Source organism: Anas platyrhynchos, chromosome 6 (genome assembly GCF_047663525.1).
Source record: "Anas platyrhynchos isolate ZD024472 breed Pekin duck chromosome 6, IASCAAS_PekinDuck_T2T, whole genome shotgun sequence".
Lineage (NCBI taxonomy): Eukaryota > Metazoa > Chordata > Aves > Anseriformes > Anatidae > Anas > Anas platyrhynchos.
The window spans coordinates 36,198,477-36,215,561 of NC_092592.1; the positions used below are offsets into that span (position 1 = coordinate 36,198,477).

The 17,085-nt window shown below is 37.1% G+C and overlaps 1 protein-coding gene and 1 long non-coding RNA gene across 6 annotated transcripts in view; both read left to right on the forward strand.

Annotated features, from left to right (window-relative positions):
• WDR11 (WD repeat domain 11) overlaps positions 1-7,134 on the forward strand; it is a 43,595-nt gene extending 36,461 nt beyond the window's left edge. For all 5 annotated transcript variants that reach the window (XM_027460318.3, XM_027460319.3, XM_027460316.3 and 2 more), the window contains exons 25-29: positions 844-1,009; positions 1,854-1,951; positions 2,876-3,021; positions 3,896-3,975; positions 4,869-7,134. In XM_027460318.3, the coding sequence (XP_027316119.1) occupies positions 844-1,009; positions 1,854-1,951; positions 2,876-3,021; positions 3,896-3,975; positions 4,869-5,026 (648 nt within the window). In that variant the 3' untranslated portion in view covers positions 5,027-7,134. The remainder of the gene's footprint in view (positions 1-843; positions 1,010-1,853; positions 1,952-2,875; positions 3,022-3,895; positions 3,976-4,868) is intronic.
• Positions 7,135-11,275: 4,141 nt separating this feature from the next.
• On the forward strand, positions 11,276-14,065 carry LOC119717414 (uncharacterized). Its single transcript, XR_005266897.2, has 3 exons — positions 11,276-11,383; positions 11,465-11,511; positions 13,948-14,065. It is a non-coding gene; the product is annotated as an uncharacterized lncRNA (long non-coding RNA).
• Positions 14,066-17,085: the final 3,020 nt, after the last annotated feature.

The following is a 17,085-nucleotide window of genomic DNA, read 5'->3' on the forward strand; positions in this document are numbered from 1 at the left end:
TCTGCACTTAGTACGCTCATTTTAAGTACTAATAGGTGTGTCTAAGCTGCTCACTGAATGGATGAGCCTGATATGAATAGGCTGAACTTAAACTACTTCTATGCCGCTGTACATTTGAGCACATCACCAAACATACGTAAAAGGTAGCAGAAACATTTAGTCTCTACTATCTGTAGATCATCCGTAAATGCTACTGTATTTAATCACTGTGCTGGATTTTAATACGTATTTAATGTGGCTTTTCATTATTTCTGTAACTAAGCAATCCCTTTGATTGACCTCACCAAATTGACCTCTCTAAAAGTTAGGCTCCTCATTATAATGAAGAGGCAGAGTGATTCATGTAATACATTAATTCTATTCAGAGACAGTTATCTGTAGTTGGTGTAACAAGCCTCCCTGGTTCAGCTGTTTATGGAGAGGCAGCTACTGTAGCATAGTTCCAAAATACCAGGTATTAAATCAACCTTTGAGATCCTGGCCAGTTTCTTTATCTTTACAGTTATATTTCTTCTGCTTGTTTTAAGGGCTTCTATTTATTTTATAACTTTGCAAAAGATTCTGTAAACAAGGAAATAAATGTTCTGAATTAAACACTTCTTTGGCCCCTAGTAGAATTTTTAGGCTGCCATTAAGTGTTATATTCATAATGAATGATTAAGTGCTGTCCTCCCTGAGGATGCTTCACTGAAATAGAACTGTAATCATTACTACTTTGGTATATATATCTGTAGTCTGCTTTTGAATAACCTTCATTGTTATTTGTTCCATGTCTTAAAAGGGGTAAAAGACTGTTTAAAAGTTAATATCTTGTGGTCAAAGTTGTTTTTTTTCTCTTGCCAGACTGACAGAGCAGTACAGCTACTGTTAGAAACAAGTTCAGAGAATGCCCATTACTACTGTGATTCACTTAAAGCTTGCTTGGTAACCACTGTCACCTCATCAGGTCCATCTCAAAGCACCATTAAATTGGTAGCAACCAACATGATAGCTAATGGAAAGCTCTCAGGTAAAATGTGTGTTGAATTTTTTGTTTGCTTGTATATTAGCAATTCTGATCATTATTAAGACCAGTAATGCAGTTGGGAGAGGAATAAGTCCTTTTATATAATAGATCTTGTAAGCTGCATGTGTTATAGTATTTTCCTTATACAGCATTCAACACACAAAATGAGTACTAACTTGGTTATGAAGCTCAACTTCTTTTGATTAATTTTCATTGGCAAGTGTTTTTCTGGAGTAATTATCAACCTTTTGTTTGCATGAGAAGAAGCTGAGCATGTGAAACTACATGTTTTCCACTCGCCTAAGTTAAAACTTATTTAAATTCAGTGTCTTAGTACTGAAGCTGAAATACAGGTTTAGTTTTCCTTCCAGTTCAGAACTTGTTTCTTGCAACTACAGATTAATTTTGCTTGATGTAAGAGATGGTCATAAGATGGTGATTGACCAAAAAAGATACTTTCTATTCTGTGGACAATTAACACTAAATGGTTCGAAATTAAGGTATGGACAACATTAAGATAAAGGGTTATTTATGAAATTAGTCTGATTTGTACAGATCATTATCGTTTTATGATGAGAAATCCAGTGAACAGCTTGTCATTTGCATTTAGAACAAAGGTAAATGAGTGTTTTGCAAAGTACTTCTAAACTCTGTAGTCCAAGAAAAAGATGTGGTAACCAATACCCATGTTATATAGATAGTCAGGTGGTAGAATTTAGTTTTTCAACATCTTCGTATGCTAAGAAGGAATATAATAGAGATCCTTTTACTGGGGATGAGTGATTTGCTTGCACTATATAGTAACTCTTTTTTCCCCTTATTATATCGTCTATTTTTTATTTTCCAGAGGGTGTACAGTTACTGTGTCTAATAGATAAGGCTGCCGATGCTTGTCGCTACTTGCAAACGTATGGTGAATGGAATCGTGCAGCATGGCTTGCAAAGGTATGTAATTTCTCAACTTTGTGGTGTAGCATAAACAAACTGCTTAATATATGTAGGTATGAAGGATGCTGAGGGTGTTCAGTTCTCCAAAGTTAAATCAATCTGAAATGATATCATCAGTTCTTTCTGTGTGCTAAGCTATAACAAGGCAATCCATTTAGCTAGCATTCACAGGTTCTTCAGCCTTTTGTGACAGGAGTGGGGCCTAAAAATGGTTGGAATACAGTTTTCTTACTTTTTGACTTACAAAGTTGCATATAGGCACAGCAGCACAGAGTTCATTGTGAAAACCCATTCTGCAAAACTGCAAAAACCCATTCCTGGAAATGGATAAATAATTAGGCAATGATTTTGTGCTGAACTCAATGTAGCGTGTGTGCTGATTTTAAAGTTAACTCCAACCACATACATTTGCACCAACTTTTGTTTTACTGTGTCAACCTTATTAAAGTAGAAATACCTAGACTTAACATTAATACTCTACATTAAAGTATGTAATGGACAGGAGTCACTATGGATTATCTTTCCGTGTGACTTAGAAAAGTTTCTGTTGTTTCTCCTGCAGAAAGTATGGAAAAAAACATTCTCAGATTTTCTACATGAATGATTCCCATTCATAGGAAAAATAAAGAAGTTTTGTCCTTTAGTCTTCAGTAGATAAAGATTCTTAACTTCTTAATACTTGAGGTTTTAGTAAAATCTTGCGGTAAAAAATTATGTTAATGACATTTAAATGTCAGAGGACCTGAGTGGACTTTTTATATCTATATAATTTTTCTTTATTATATTTGCTCAAGAGATTAGTATACTTTTTAAAATAAAATTGGTAATTTAAGATGATTTTCCTTCTGCCTAGAGGACTGAAGAAAGTGAAACAAAGCTCTATTTAGCTCTATTCAAAATTGTCTTTTCCATCTCTTAAAGGTTCGTTTGAACTCAGAGGAGTGTGCTGATGTGTTGAAGCGTTGGGTAGATCACCTTTGCTCTCCACAAGTCAACCAGAAGTCCAAAGCCATTCTTGTCCTCTTGTCACTTGGATGCTTTACAAAAGTTGCAGAGATGTTACACAGGTAAAGCTGAAACAAGACAATCTGTATTTTGTCTCATCTAAATCTGATATTTGAGCATTTATGACTCAAAAGTCACGGGGAAGAGAGAGTCTCTACAGTTTGATTTCTGACATTTGTTTCTATTTTAGTGTGTTTTTCTTTAATTAACTTTAACCTCAGCAGTGTGTCATTTCTGTGGGCTTGAACTGATCTTTCTGCTGCGATTTCAGGAAATACACTGGCATTTTAATTTACTGCAGACTTTAAGATTGCTGGCACCTTTTGACCAAGCAGTAACAATTTATAGTAGCTGTGATTATTTCTCAGTGAGTTGAGCCTTGATCTTTCAGAATTCTTACATCAAATGTCAGTTTCTTGAGTACAAGGAGGAAGGGGGTGTACAAGATTCTTGGTAAGAGGGCAGTGCCAGAATAACGGGTGCAAGGGGAGCTCAAGTCAGTATATGGGAACAGTGTGGGTTGTTCTTACGTACTGCCCAGGAGCAGTGTAGCAGCATGAGAAAATGAGAAAAGCACTGAGAGGTATCATGATGTAGTGAACGCTTAAGGCCTATGAAGCACAAAAGTGCAAAGAGCAAGGTAAAACAATACTGGGAACTGAGAATAGTGTGTAATGGTGTATAATAGTGTGTAATGTGGCAAAGGGGCAGCTAAATTTTTACAGATAATCCGTGGCGATTATCCCTGGTAATGATTATCCCTGGTGATGTTCAGAAGCCCTGGTCAGCACTCAGTGCAGAAGAGATTTGCCACTCTAGAGCTATGTGCAAAGTTTTTGAAAGCCTGTGTGCAAGTTTTTTGATGCAGTGTCGTAGGATATTTTTCTGTTTTCTTGTCCTAACAAATTATTATTTTCTTTTTCTCTCACTTTACAGTATGAGGTACTTCGATAGAGCGGCTTTATTTGTTGAAGCTTGTCTGAAGTATGGGGCATTCGAAGTTAATGACGATACAAATATCCTTTTTCTGAAATCCTGTTTATGCATTTGTGTTCTTGCAGACAATTTTGTGTGAACTAATGTTAGATGAACTAATCTGCACAGGAATAGAAGATCCTATTTTTGTTTTACAGGATGTGCGCGTGAAGGAATTTTAAGGAAATAAATGAAAATGAATCACTTGCATAAATCTGTAACACCTTTTGCTCCTGATGCTCTGTGAGGCCAGTGACACTGGAAAACAAACAAAAAGTAAAAAAGAAAAAAATAAACATAGGAGAGAAAAGAACAGATGATAAAATGATCTTTGCAGAAGTCAGACATTGTTACTTTAACCAAACCACTGATTTTACTATATAGTCTATCTTTTAAACACTAGCTCAGGGAAAAAAAAAAAACCATATCTATGGTATTCTTCATTACAGTCTGCATTTCTGACCTGGTGTTCTGGAACTCTGAACAGGTGCTCTACCATTTTTATTTAGGTATATCCAATAAATAATAACACTTATGTAGATTATACCTGATTTGTGTTTTATGGAGTCATCACTGATGTCAACATGTAAATTAAAAAAGCTAATAAGTCATTTGGATAACGCCAGACACAGCTAATTAGTGACTACGAGTTAATGGTTTAATTTCTTTCACAATTTATGATGTGTTACGGTAGTGCTTATGCTTATCTGAAATTTGTCTGTTTCAGTTTATAGCACTTCATGCATTGTCTGATAAATACTAATATGCATTCAGTAGTAGAATTTAAAGCAACCCTTTTGTCTGTATTTTTGCTGAGAAATATTGGATTCGTGCAATTAGCACTTTCATCTTGGGATTGCTAAGGGGTAAGTTTGGAAAAAAAAAAAAAGTAATTTTATTTTTTCATGTTTGTTTTCCTTAATGCTTCATTTACATAAACTGATTCATGCTGTATATGCAGATTATGCCAGGAGCTTGAAGCTTCTGGGCTTTAAGCAAGGAGCCATTATCTTCGCCTCAAAAGCTGGGGAAGCTGGTAAAGATTTACTGATGGAGCTCAAACAGCCTAAAGAGGAAGTGACACAAGAGTAACAATTTTACCTTCACTGTTAAGAGGAAACTTCCTATCAAACTCGTTTGTCTATCAGGTTGATACTCCACTGTGTGAAAACGAATTTTCCCTGGAATTGTTGTAATAGCTCACATGTGTGATTTGAGCTAATGTTAAATTTGTGTGGAGGCAAGATTAAGAACTGCTTTATGTTTATTTTTAAATTGTCTTCATTTTCAAGAGAGGGGAAAATAAGGCTATGATAAACCTATACAAGAATATATTCAACTTTTTCAACTATAGTACAAATCAAACTTAAAAATATGCTGAAAGAGTTCTATACCTGTGTAAAAGTCTATTCCATTTACTTCTAAAAATCAAATCTTTATGATTCTTCACTACTGTTGTATTTATATGTATAAATAATTCAGTCTGTACTGTAAAAATATAAATATATTTAAAGAATAAAGATCACAAAACATGGTGTTCTTTACTGGAAAGTCATGGATTCTCAAATCCAATTTTTCTCTTTAAAATTGTTGTTGTTCTAAATGAGTTCATTCTGTTGTCATTTTCATAACTGGTTGGAATGGAATCTTTTATCAAGTTTATTTACAAAAGGCTCCTCACATTCCAAAAATTCATGAAACCTCCTTTTTCTTCTTTTTTTCTTTTTTTTTTCCCAATTAAGTCATTGTTATATTCTCTGTTGTTCTGCAGTGTATGCTCCCTGCACACTTTAGGGATTAAGTTCTGCCTTTTCTTGATTGGTTAATGGGATCAAAGAATAGGAAAATAATCCTACCTCAAAAGCAGTAAGATGGGCTCCTGCATTCAAGAGGCTGCTGATGCTCTCTCCGCAGTTACTCTTTTATTTGCTGTTTGAATGTCTCATGAATTAACAGGCAGAAGAAGTATTGGATGAAGCCAGAATCACTGGATTTTAAATTACTTTTTATGGTAAACACATCTCGTGGTCCAGATACTTAAGGATGCCACCGACAGCATCTCCGTTTTTGTGCCAGTATTTCAGCAGAAACAAAACATCTTCCCACAGTATTGTAATGTTTAAATGTTTTTTTTTTTCTTTGTTGTTCTTTGTTAGATGTATCTCTTCTATTTATTGATTTTTCCACAACTTAAGAGTGTATGCTAAAGTTAAATTGCACTTGCAAGTTGAAGGCTGTGGCATGTGAAAATTAGTCTTGGCTAAAAAAGCCAAGTCTTTAAATGAAGTTGTTGGAGCTACTGAAGTTTAGTAATGGTAGTGAAAAGAATCATATCCTGCAAAAGGTTTCCCCTTTAAATGCAATTCTAAGGTTTTTCTACTTAAACTAATAGTGTATTTGATTCTTCTCATGTTGAAATATTTGTAAAATGCATATTCTACCCTCCTTCCTAGAGATGCACCAGCTTCATTACATCTCTTTAATTCTGTAAACCTTTTAAATCAAATCTAAAATGGGATTTCTGATGAAATTTGAAAGGTTAGGAATTTCAAGAACACAAAAGGAAATGTAATATATCTTACATAGGTCCTACCACATCTTACATACATTATAAAGTGTCTTATACACTTAAGTGTCTGAGTAAGTCTCTTAAGACACTTACTCAGTGTCTTATTACTGACACCTGTGTAGTTACTCAAGCTTGATAAAATAAGTGTAAAATGAAATTTGCCTTAAGTATTATCTTGTGAGCAACAGAGTTAATCCAAATTAACTGTCATTATCAGTGGGTTAAATATTGGCTCACATTGAAAACTGCAACACTCCTCAATTCTTAATCTTGTTTTCAGGAGCAGTACGGAGGGACAAGGTCAGCGTAGAGTTAATGTAAGCACACAAACTTGTTCTTTGACAAATCGCATAGAGTCGCTTGTCAGTGGAACTCTGGAAAAAAAAAATCTGCTTTAATATGTGCTCAGAGTTACAAATCTGATCTAACATTTTTAAAAGAAAAGCATTGCAAAGGCCTTTTGATACTGAATGTTTCTATATACTTTTAAGTGTGAAGGTTGCAGAATAATGTGTTGAAACCTGTTGAAACTTTTACAATGAAAATACAGCGTAGAAGTGGTTGAAAAGTTTATTTAGATAATAGTGTAGTCACACAATAATAAAATATAAATATAAAAACCCTTTGTAAATCTGTGTGTCTTTATTTAATACAAAAATGTTATCTGTTGCACTTGGATGCTGATTGTGTAATTGTTATTTGCCATCTGGACTGGAACAATGTTCAGGGCTAGTTTTAGTAGAGGAAGCAATCAACCTTTGTATTAGTCACACTTTCCATAGTAGTGCTTATGAGATGTTGGCTTTCAATAGTACTAATTGCCAACCTTTACTAGTAAACAAAATACTAGTTTGGGCTAAATTAAAGCGGGATATCATCTGTGCTCTCAAATCTTGAAAAGCATGGAAATAATTGATGAAAACAAAGTATTCCTTTCTGCTTTCATGCTACCCCACAGACTGCCAGTGCAAGACTCCCTTTGCAAAATATGAAATGCATTTAGCAGTGCTGAGATCCTTATCAATGAGCTCTTCTTTCACTTTTGTAGTTCAAGAAACGTTCCTTTTAGCTCTTAGGATGCTTTTGTCACATTGGCTTAGAAGTTTGTTTTTGTTTGTTTGTTTTTAAAGTGCAGATAAACATTTGATGTATAATTGGGGTCGTACAAATTAACAAGTTTCTAATAACTATGATTTTAACTCCCTAAAATCCCTTTGAGAGTTTTCCTTGAACAACTGTGAATAGTTCAAGAAGCAGGTAAAACTTATAACCTGTATTTTCAGGATTTTGCATTTTGAAGCTTCTGTCAACGTTGAAGTCTGTAATGCAGCCATAATGATAGAATCTGTATTTGACCATTCTTAGCAATGGAGAAACAGTAGAAGAAATGAGTTTCAAGTTGAAACAAAGAGATTGTTTACTCATCTCTTTGAACATGAGTCTTACGTGAAATAAGCTTGATTTTAAAATATGTGAGCAGATTATTTGGTAGTTATTTTAAGATTCGTTTGTGAAAGGACAGGACCTTTGTCCATAAGAAAGGAGTTTTTTGAACTACATCTTAGGTTGTCTAAATTGAGAAATTCTAGCTGGAGAATATCTTAGAACATGACTAGCGGTGGTTACCCCTTTCATTACATTACATGAATCATTTTAGACTTGTATGACCAGTGAAAAAACATGCATGTAATTGAGCCTGCAGGTGTGAGAAATGCAGAAGCCTTCATCTGATGGATGAAGCATTCTGAAATGTGCACATCAGCTGTGTGAACCTCATTCAGTCCTGCAGTGTCTTTTTCTTTCAAGATCTGTGTTCCAATTCAGCTTGTATGCTTACAGTCTGAGATTTATGGTAAATACTGACATGGGACTCTTGTGGTAGTACTTAATTTTAAAAATTGAAATTATTTCAGTCTTATACTGGATGTACTAAATCTAGATGTAAATAAAAAGTCTAGAAAAATAGCATAGCAGCTAAGGTTCAGTACAATCAAGCCCTAATTAAAGTTTTACTTGGAGCATGGCGTGCCTCACAGTGTATGTAAATGAATAACATTGATTAACTGTCCAAAATTGCCTAACTTGGATCAGCTCCTGAGGTGCTTTTCAAAAAAAAATATGTATATCATATATATGATATACATATATATTTATATGCACACGTGCATGTATAAACTATATAGGAAGAATCTATGGAAAATGAAAAAAATATTGCATGGTATAATTTGTTTTCAATAAAATTTAAATCAGTCTGCCAATTTATAGACCTTGCAGCCAGATAGCAGCTTATATTGCATATCAAAGAAACCTAATCCAGAATGATGATGTGTTCAGTGTCTTAGTAAATATTCCTGAGAGGTAAATATTCCTAAAAGGATTGACATTAGAGATAGAAAACTAGGATGATCACAGATTTTTTTAACAAGAAAAGTGTTTGGTTTAGGTGAGCTCTGCCTTCCCAAAATTGTATTCTAAAAGCTCAACTGAATGTGCAATTGCTGGGGGGTGATAAAATAACAACATGTTGGCAAAGAGTACAGTGGTGTTGTGGTTTTTTTTAAATTACTTTCTCTGAAGAAGTCTGCACTTTTGGTATTAATGTGAGCCCAGTAAGATAACTCATTACAGAGTTCAGGGGGGAAAAAAAAAGTTTTACCAACAGATCTGAACAGTGGCATAAAATTCTCTGGTCACGTTGATCCTGTCCCACTGTAGTATCTTTGAATCATGACTTCTTGACACTAAGTTGTTCAGTTTCTACTTAAACACTGAAGATGAGTCACAGCCATGCAATTTTCTAACTACCTCAGCTACTTTTGCTAGAAGGCAGCAATTTGAAGCAGAATTAAAACAGAAACAGCTGAGTGTGGAAGGTGTTGGCATGCAGCATAGTTTCCTGAACAAGGCATTGGTCTACTGTATGAGGACTAGTGAAAACTAGAACCTACAATTCCTGCAATAAATCAGAAAAATCAGAGGAGAAAAATAGTTAAGCTTGCATTGGTTGTGCTTAGGCTTTATCCTGCAAAAAAAAAAAAAAAATTCACACACGGAGCTGTATTTGAAAGTGAGAGGATATCAGAGAAACAATGCACTGAGCAGAGATGATGCTGCAGAAAGAATCTCTTCCCCCTTATTCAGCGAAGGCAGGTGGTGATATGGCAAAGCTCAGCATAAACTTGTAAGAAGAGGAAAAACTCAGAAATTGGGAAGGAAGGAGAACTTAACTCTTGAATTTATATTTCTTTGAAAGTCCTTTTTCATAGTGTCTTGGGAAAATAGTGTTTTAAAAGGCTCCATTTAAAATGAAGAAATGGGAGAATGGCAAGATCAATCAGCAAATAGACACTGCTTATGCATATGCTCAAGGTATAAAACTGCTTTAAAGTCTTAGACTTAATACAGGATTAATCATAAGGAGATTACTTGTCTTGATGACAGGTCTTGACTCAAAAAATGTGCAGGATGTCTGTCTTTATGGTTACCTGATATAAAACAGGTTTATTTTATTATTATTATTATGGGTAATAATTATTGTCAAGTACCTGTGTTTTTACCTTCTCTAAGTTTCCCCATCTGCCACTTTTTTACACACATTTTATTGTTTTTGGTTTATGTCTCTAATAATTAAGAAATTAATCTGATTTTTTATGTTAAACTACTTGCAGGACTAGTATCTACTCTCTACATCCAAGCTAAGCCAGAAAGTTTTGTTGAAGGTTTCCATACAGGTTTTCTGCAGGCTTTGTATCCCTTGTCTGGGTTTTCCATGTAATTCCTTCCTGTGCCATCAACAATAGCAGTGTTTTGCCTTATGGAAAACTACACAGATTGCTAATGTAGGTGTTGTCCTCCAAGATCATGGCTTCAATCCCTTCAGATAGTCCTTGGTCACCTGTCAACAAGTTGGTTTTATGGTCTAATTTCAGTTCTCAGCAGAGCTCCAACTCATCAACTCGTTTGGTTTGATTTTGATATTTTCTGTTGTTTTTTTGTTTGTTTGTTTTGTTTTGTTTTTAATATTTTTCCCTCTCCAGAGAGACAGGGTTTTTCTAATTAAAGAGGTTAGTGACTTGCTGCCTATCTGTCACTCTGCTCCCTGGTTTGGGGCCGAAGGCAGGCGGGGCTGAGCCTCAGGCCGTGCTGCCAGCACGTAGCTTTTGTCTGGCGGGGCCTGGTCTGGCGTGAGGCTTGGCAGAGCTGCCCTGGTTGGAAAGGTTTCAACCCAAAGCCAGAACCGCGTGCTGAGGAATGGTTTCTCTCTGTATCCACATCTACGCCGAGCCAGGAACACCCTGCCATTACTCTGCAGCTTCCACTGAACTAGCTACCTCAGGTCTCTTGAACGTTGATAGCATAAACTAGTCTTTTCCCTTGACAATTAGTGACAATAATTGCTCCAAATGCCTTTTCCATTCTACTCTTAATTCTATGATAACCTGACATATCTTGGATGACTTTGGCTATATCTAATGTCTTTTGCTTGAATAAAGGAATTTGCAGCGCCCATCTTCTCACCTAGGATCTGTGAGCACAGGGCTAACCCTGGTGACCTGGAAGAGTTTTTGGGCTCTCTCTTGCATGTGTGCTCCTCTCTGCATCCTCCTGCTCCCTTTGCACTGGTGCTTGTGTCGTGAAAGAAGCTAAGCTGGCTAGATAATAATGTTTTCTGTTCGTTTGTTTGCTCAGAGTGTTTTCTGTTTTGTTTGGCTTTTTAAGTAATGTTCTGCTGTGTCAGTCCCCTGATCTGGTTAATCATACACTTACAAGGGGCCATGGCACAGAGATAGCAATGCAGACATGAGGGTTTGGAGTTAGGGTAGCCTGGCTTCGGGTTGCCTTGAAACTTAAAGCTCTGGGGAGAGAAAAATACATGAAAGGTTTGTTTTTTATTTTGAATTACAAAATTTAACTTAGAACATCTGTATTTGAAGATACCAACAAAATCATTTGCACTGCAGGTACATACATCAGATGTGTCCCATCAGTAGTTAGAAATCAGTAGAAGGTAAGGAGTTGAAAGCATCTGAGTCTATTTTACCTTACCGTATTCTTATTTCAGTAATTTCTTGCATCTGCAATTTTAACTGGTATCTAGAGTAACTGAAGTCTTGTATCCTGACTTCCAGTTGCTTGCAAAATGTTAATCCCTATTGCACACAGGATTAATTTCATTCTGAGTTCTTTTACTTTTTTATTCCTGACACTCCAAAAATGAAGTTTTTGTTCCACAGTCTCTAGGGACTGTTTTTCAAAATACCAGCCTTGTTTTATATTGTTGTTGTTGTTGTTTTCCCATGTTACACAACAGAATAGGAGCTGCATCAAAATACTGTACAAAACAGCTCATTTGTCCTCCGTTTGGGAAGAGAAAGCAGACATAACAATTTTCCAAACTGGAACAAAATGGAGTATTTTATTTCTCCCTTCCCTTCAGAAAAATATTTCTTAAATACTTATCAAGCCAGAGAGCCTTCTCTTTATGACTGTTTCTTCCAGCTCTATTCTGTGGTTTACCTCAGCATCTGCTTTCTTTTTCCACTCTCCAAAGTTATGCCTGTTTCTGATTAAAAACAAGCTGAAAGGCAGATTAATGCACTGCAAGAAAAAGCAGCCTTGCTAATATCAAAAGAGACCGGGAAGGTAATTTGTCAGAGATCGCCCAGTCCTGGATATGGTGTTTTCTGGTAGCAGCCTTTTCTCCCAGTAGGACTAGGCTAATATATAGGTTTTGTATTATTATTTTACACCACAACCATCTCATCAAAAAGCCAGGACACATTCTTTGAACCCAGCTGAAATCATTTGTTTATCCTTCCTGACTGCTTTGCAGGCAAATTCCCCACCACAAAATGATTTGCAAATGTATTCTTCTCTTTCCCACTCCACCACATTATCATTTTTTTTATGAACTTTAAAAAATGTTTGTATTTCTCTGAAGTCCCATTGCTTTGTGATAAACTCTTGCATGTCCTCAGCTTTCAAACCCAGGAGGCAATGTGAACAGACAAAATAGATAAGTTTACACGCTTTTAAGTTGTATATTGTCTTGCTGGATGTCTCGTCGCAGAGCCTTCCAATATAGGTTGGTATCTGGATAAGATCCCTTGATAGGATCCCTTTCTCCTTTCACCTTGTTTTCCCTAATCTGCATACTCCTCCCCACCCCTCGGGGCATAAGCAAGTCACCACTGAAAAACACAAAATGTGGTATTTCATTAAAATCCTCCCAGGAGAGTTTCCAAAATCCTCCCAGTTTCCAGCTCGTGCAGGAGAGGGCAGCAGAGCTCAGGCAATGGATCAGCTGGGACAGTCACTTGACCTGTGAAATAACGCGACCCCAAGGGTTGTTTTGTACTTTCCCACTAGGAAACATTTCACACGCGTTCAGTCCTTCCGTGGGGCAGCTCCAAGGAACAAACCGAGCAGGAGCAATCGGATTTTGGTGCGATGTATAACCGGCTGCTTGGAAAGGGAAGAATATTGAGGGTGTCCAGTTTTCTTACAAGGCACCAAGGTGTAAGAGCTGGGCTTGTTTCTAAGCATGAGGCCACCCCTTGCTTGAAATCAGCTTTGATTTGATGTGTAAGAAATTCTGGAAAATGCATTACAAGTACGATTTTAAACATTACGTTGCATCTAATGCAGACAGGGTAAGGTTTGTTTTAAAATGTGTTATCGTAGTTAAGTCTGGTTCACTCTATTTCTGTGTCAAAGGATGTCTCTTAATTATCCATTATTTACAATAAAGGGGAGATTTTGCTTTCTAGAAAATACCGAGAGCAGACTTGATGCACACAAATTGCAGCAAGTGCATCCGATGCTCAAGTGATGAAAGTAATCTGTTTCTGCGTTTATCTGGAGGATCAGAGGATGCTTCTGCCGGTAACCCACGGTAAATTGTTGGCAGCACTCCTGCGAGGCAGCACAGATCACAGTAGCTTATTTTATGTGTGTAGGAAGAACAGAGGAGCATAGAAAATTTACAACAGGAAAAGTTCTCTCTGACAGTTTTAAAATTTATATACCTCACCAAGAGCAGTTTTAATTCAGTAGGAAACCATCCTTGAATTTTCAGCTGGCAAGTTAACACAGATACAGATTACTTCTTTTGGTAGAAGCATCAAAACTTTATTGCTAGTGATGAGAGGCCGTAGTGGTTCTGACTCGCCAGACCCAGCTCAACAAAAGACGCGGTTTTCTTTGGAAAGAAATCCCAATGGAGCTTTCAGTGGATGGTGTTTATGGGGAGGCTTGTTCTGAATGCAGAGCATCTCACTTGATAGTTCTTCAGCTAACGTGGACAAAAGTGATGGGAAAGCCAGGGCAATGAGAAGCCTGACGTTGAAAGTACTCTTGCCTTTACTTTGCCAGAATCTCCAAGAGCTTGGGTCATCCTCCAGCTTCAGAGATCTTTCATTTCCTTGTCCTTTTCACATCACAGGATCATGAGTTTGTACCTTGCATGTCGCTCACGCAACTTGTCAGGAAAAAGCATAATTTACCAGAGATAAAACAGAAGAACCACTCTGTGGCATGTCTTTACACAAAAAGGACTTGTGAAAAACATGAAGATAAGTATTGGCTAATGCTTTCTTTGAATACAAATGACTAATCTTATTGAAGCAATTCTACTTTAAAACACAGAGCTGCTAATACCCCGGAGCCAGGGATTGAAGAAATGACTATATGAAAGGAGCTCATGGTCCTTATTGAACTGGCCCTATCCCAACAATTAATTCACCCTGGGATCCTGCTTGGTGTCTGCCTGAAGACCACAGGATGGCAGCATGCAAGAGCATCACTTGGGCGACAGCTGCCCTCCGCTTCTTTTGCTGGACCTTTGTGTGGTGTGGAGAGGAGAGGTACTCCCTTGCCCCCCGGTTTGGAAGGCTGTTTTGCCTCAGCTCTTTGCAGGAGTGTTCATTTTTTACTTGTTTGCATTTTTTTTTTATTTTTTTTTAATATAAACTGGAGGTGACTTTGAGGAGGCACTAGATGCTCTGAGCAGTAAGCGGTGCTGAATCTTGTCTGAAGCCAGCTCAGACTGATGGCAGTTGCACCCCAGCAGAATAAATTGCTTATATAAATAAAGATGATGTAAACACGGGTGATGTCAGGAGAGCTCCAACCCAAAAGCTCTCCTGGGTTCCCCAAGACAGTCTTTTCTTAGCTCTTCTCTTACAAAAGGGCTAAGAAAACACTTTCCTTGTCCTAGCCTTAGCTGTGATCCCAGCAACCATGCTGGGGCACGGGGCTGGGCTACATCAGCTCCCCTGATCTGGGCCTGCATATTTTGGGAGTTTTGTCATTCATCTTTGTATGAATCGGGAATAGCTGCTCTGAAAGAGTCCATTTCATTTTCTTTTTAAGACATGTATTTCTGGCTACTTCTTGTCTTGTAGGTGAAAACATCCAGAGAGGCCTTTCAGTGGGTTTATTCACAGCTAAGTCTAAATCTCAGCATTCACCATCAGCTGCTGGGAAAGCCTGATAACTCATGAAGGCAAGGCTAAATAAAAACCGCATTACTGAGACTTCCACAAAGCTAATTAAACCAAGTTTGAACGCCGTATCTGATGCCTGATGCACAGACACCTGAGCACTGCATAAAACCTGCAGACCCCAAATGGGACTGTGGCACATCACGAAGGATGGACTGGCTGCTGAAGCTCTGGGAGAGCTGTGGTGAGCAGGACAGGTCACAGGTAGGGAATTGGGGCAGGTCTGCAGAAGAGAGTTGGGGAATGGTTTTGCTTTCTTTATACTCCCCATACTGATTTTACTTGCTCAGCCTCAGCGTTTCTGAGCAGAAGAAGCTGAACTGATTTTCTCTCTGTCTGGTTGGTCAGGATAGATGTTGAGGGCAACTCTGGTACTTGGGCATCTTGTCTCCTTTGGTGGGTTTCCGAAAGGGCCTGTGAATGTAGGACACAGGCAATTTTTTCTTACAATATGCAATGCGACAGTAGGATGTTTTGCATTATGTTCGTACGAACCAGCACCAAATCCAGGACCCACCCATCCAACTTGGCATAATGTTCAGAATAGTAATGACAATATGGAAAAAGAGAAAGAAAAAAAAAAAAAAAGACATCTGCACATCTGCTACTATTTTATATATCTATGTATTTTTGGCCTTATAAGAGTAAGAATATTTTCATGGCATATTTTCATGGCAACCAAATGTAACTTCTGGAGGGATACATCTTTGCATATTAAGTATATATCTGTCTTTCAACATGTGTCACTGACTTGATCAGAACAAAAAAAAAAAAAAAAAAAAAGCCCAAGTTGTTTTATTTCAAAATTTCAGCAATTACATTTTTTTGTAGAGATATTTGACCAGCTATGCAACCATTCAAAAAAAATAAAAAAATAAATTACATTGACAAAACAGTTCATGTTGTGTACAGCTCTCTGTCATATAGAGTTTTCAGTAAGAGTTATGTCAAATCTCTCTTTACCTGAACTTCTTTGAGAGTAAATAATCCCTAGGAAAGTGTGTTTTCCTGGGTCTGCTGTTGGTAGTAATGGATCTCCTCTTCAGGGGCTTGTGGCAGTATTGCCACTTTGGAGAACTTTGTATATGTATTCAATTGCCAGTTTAAAGCTTTTTAATCAGTACACTGAGAGTAAGCAAGAGATTTAGATGTGAGCTGGACTCTGTGGTTCTTATGGGTCCCTTCCAACTCAGAATATTCTGTGATTTCAGATATTGGCCAACTCAGTTTATATTAAAAAACACATGCCACTTCACCACTAACACAAAACAAACCCAATATTTATGAGGCAGGGATATGGCAGCATTGCATTGCTCCAAGAGTTGCTATCATCCTTGGTTAGGTGCCAAAATAAGCATGGCTGGAGCTAAGGACAGTGACAGTTTTAATGTTGTGCAGCTCAGAAACTATTGTAGCTAGAAAGAACAGAGGAATTCCAGTAGCAGAAGACCTTCCTTTTATTCTTCCTTTTATTTTTATTTTTTTTAAGTATAGTACTTTATGCACCATGAGTTAGAAATGATATAATTTCAGTTTTAATCACTTGTATTGCTGACTGTTGACTCATCTGTTTTTCAGGATCCCATTTGTTGCTACTCATGTTTGTGTTTTGTTTTTTCTTTTTTTTTCTCGCCTGACATACAGTGGTGTTGGTTTCTTATTTATAAGAAACTTGTAAGGCTTTCTGCTGGCATATCTTCCCCATTCTTTTCCTGTTGTAGAGTCTTCTAAATCATAACATGTTTTCACACAGGAATGACTCACACTGAGAGGCTCAGTTCCCTCCAGAACTTTTTCTTCTCGTCAGGGCTCTGTAGGGTTTCATCACAGACTGCTCTGTCCTTAAGTTCTGTGCTTCTTACATACCTAACTTTTGAAGATGGTTTTCTTCGCCGTGTCTCAGTGGCAGAGGGTTTCATGGAACTAATTATCTCAGAATGAATACCTTGTTGGGATTAAACGCCTCAATTAACAGCCTTTTGGTTTTGTGATTTTTTATTTATTTTTTTAATTTTCTGTGTGCGAATCATGGGCTGTTCTTTAACTTTGTATTCCAAATTTTCATTATGAAAAAAAAA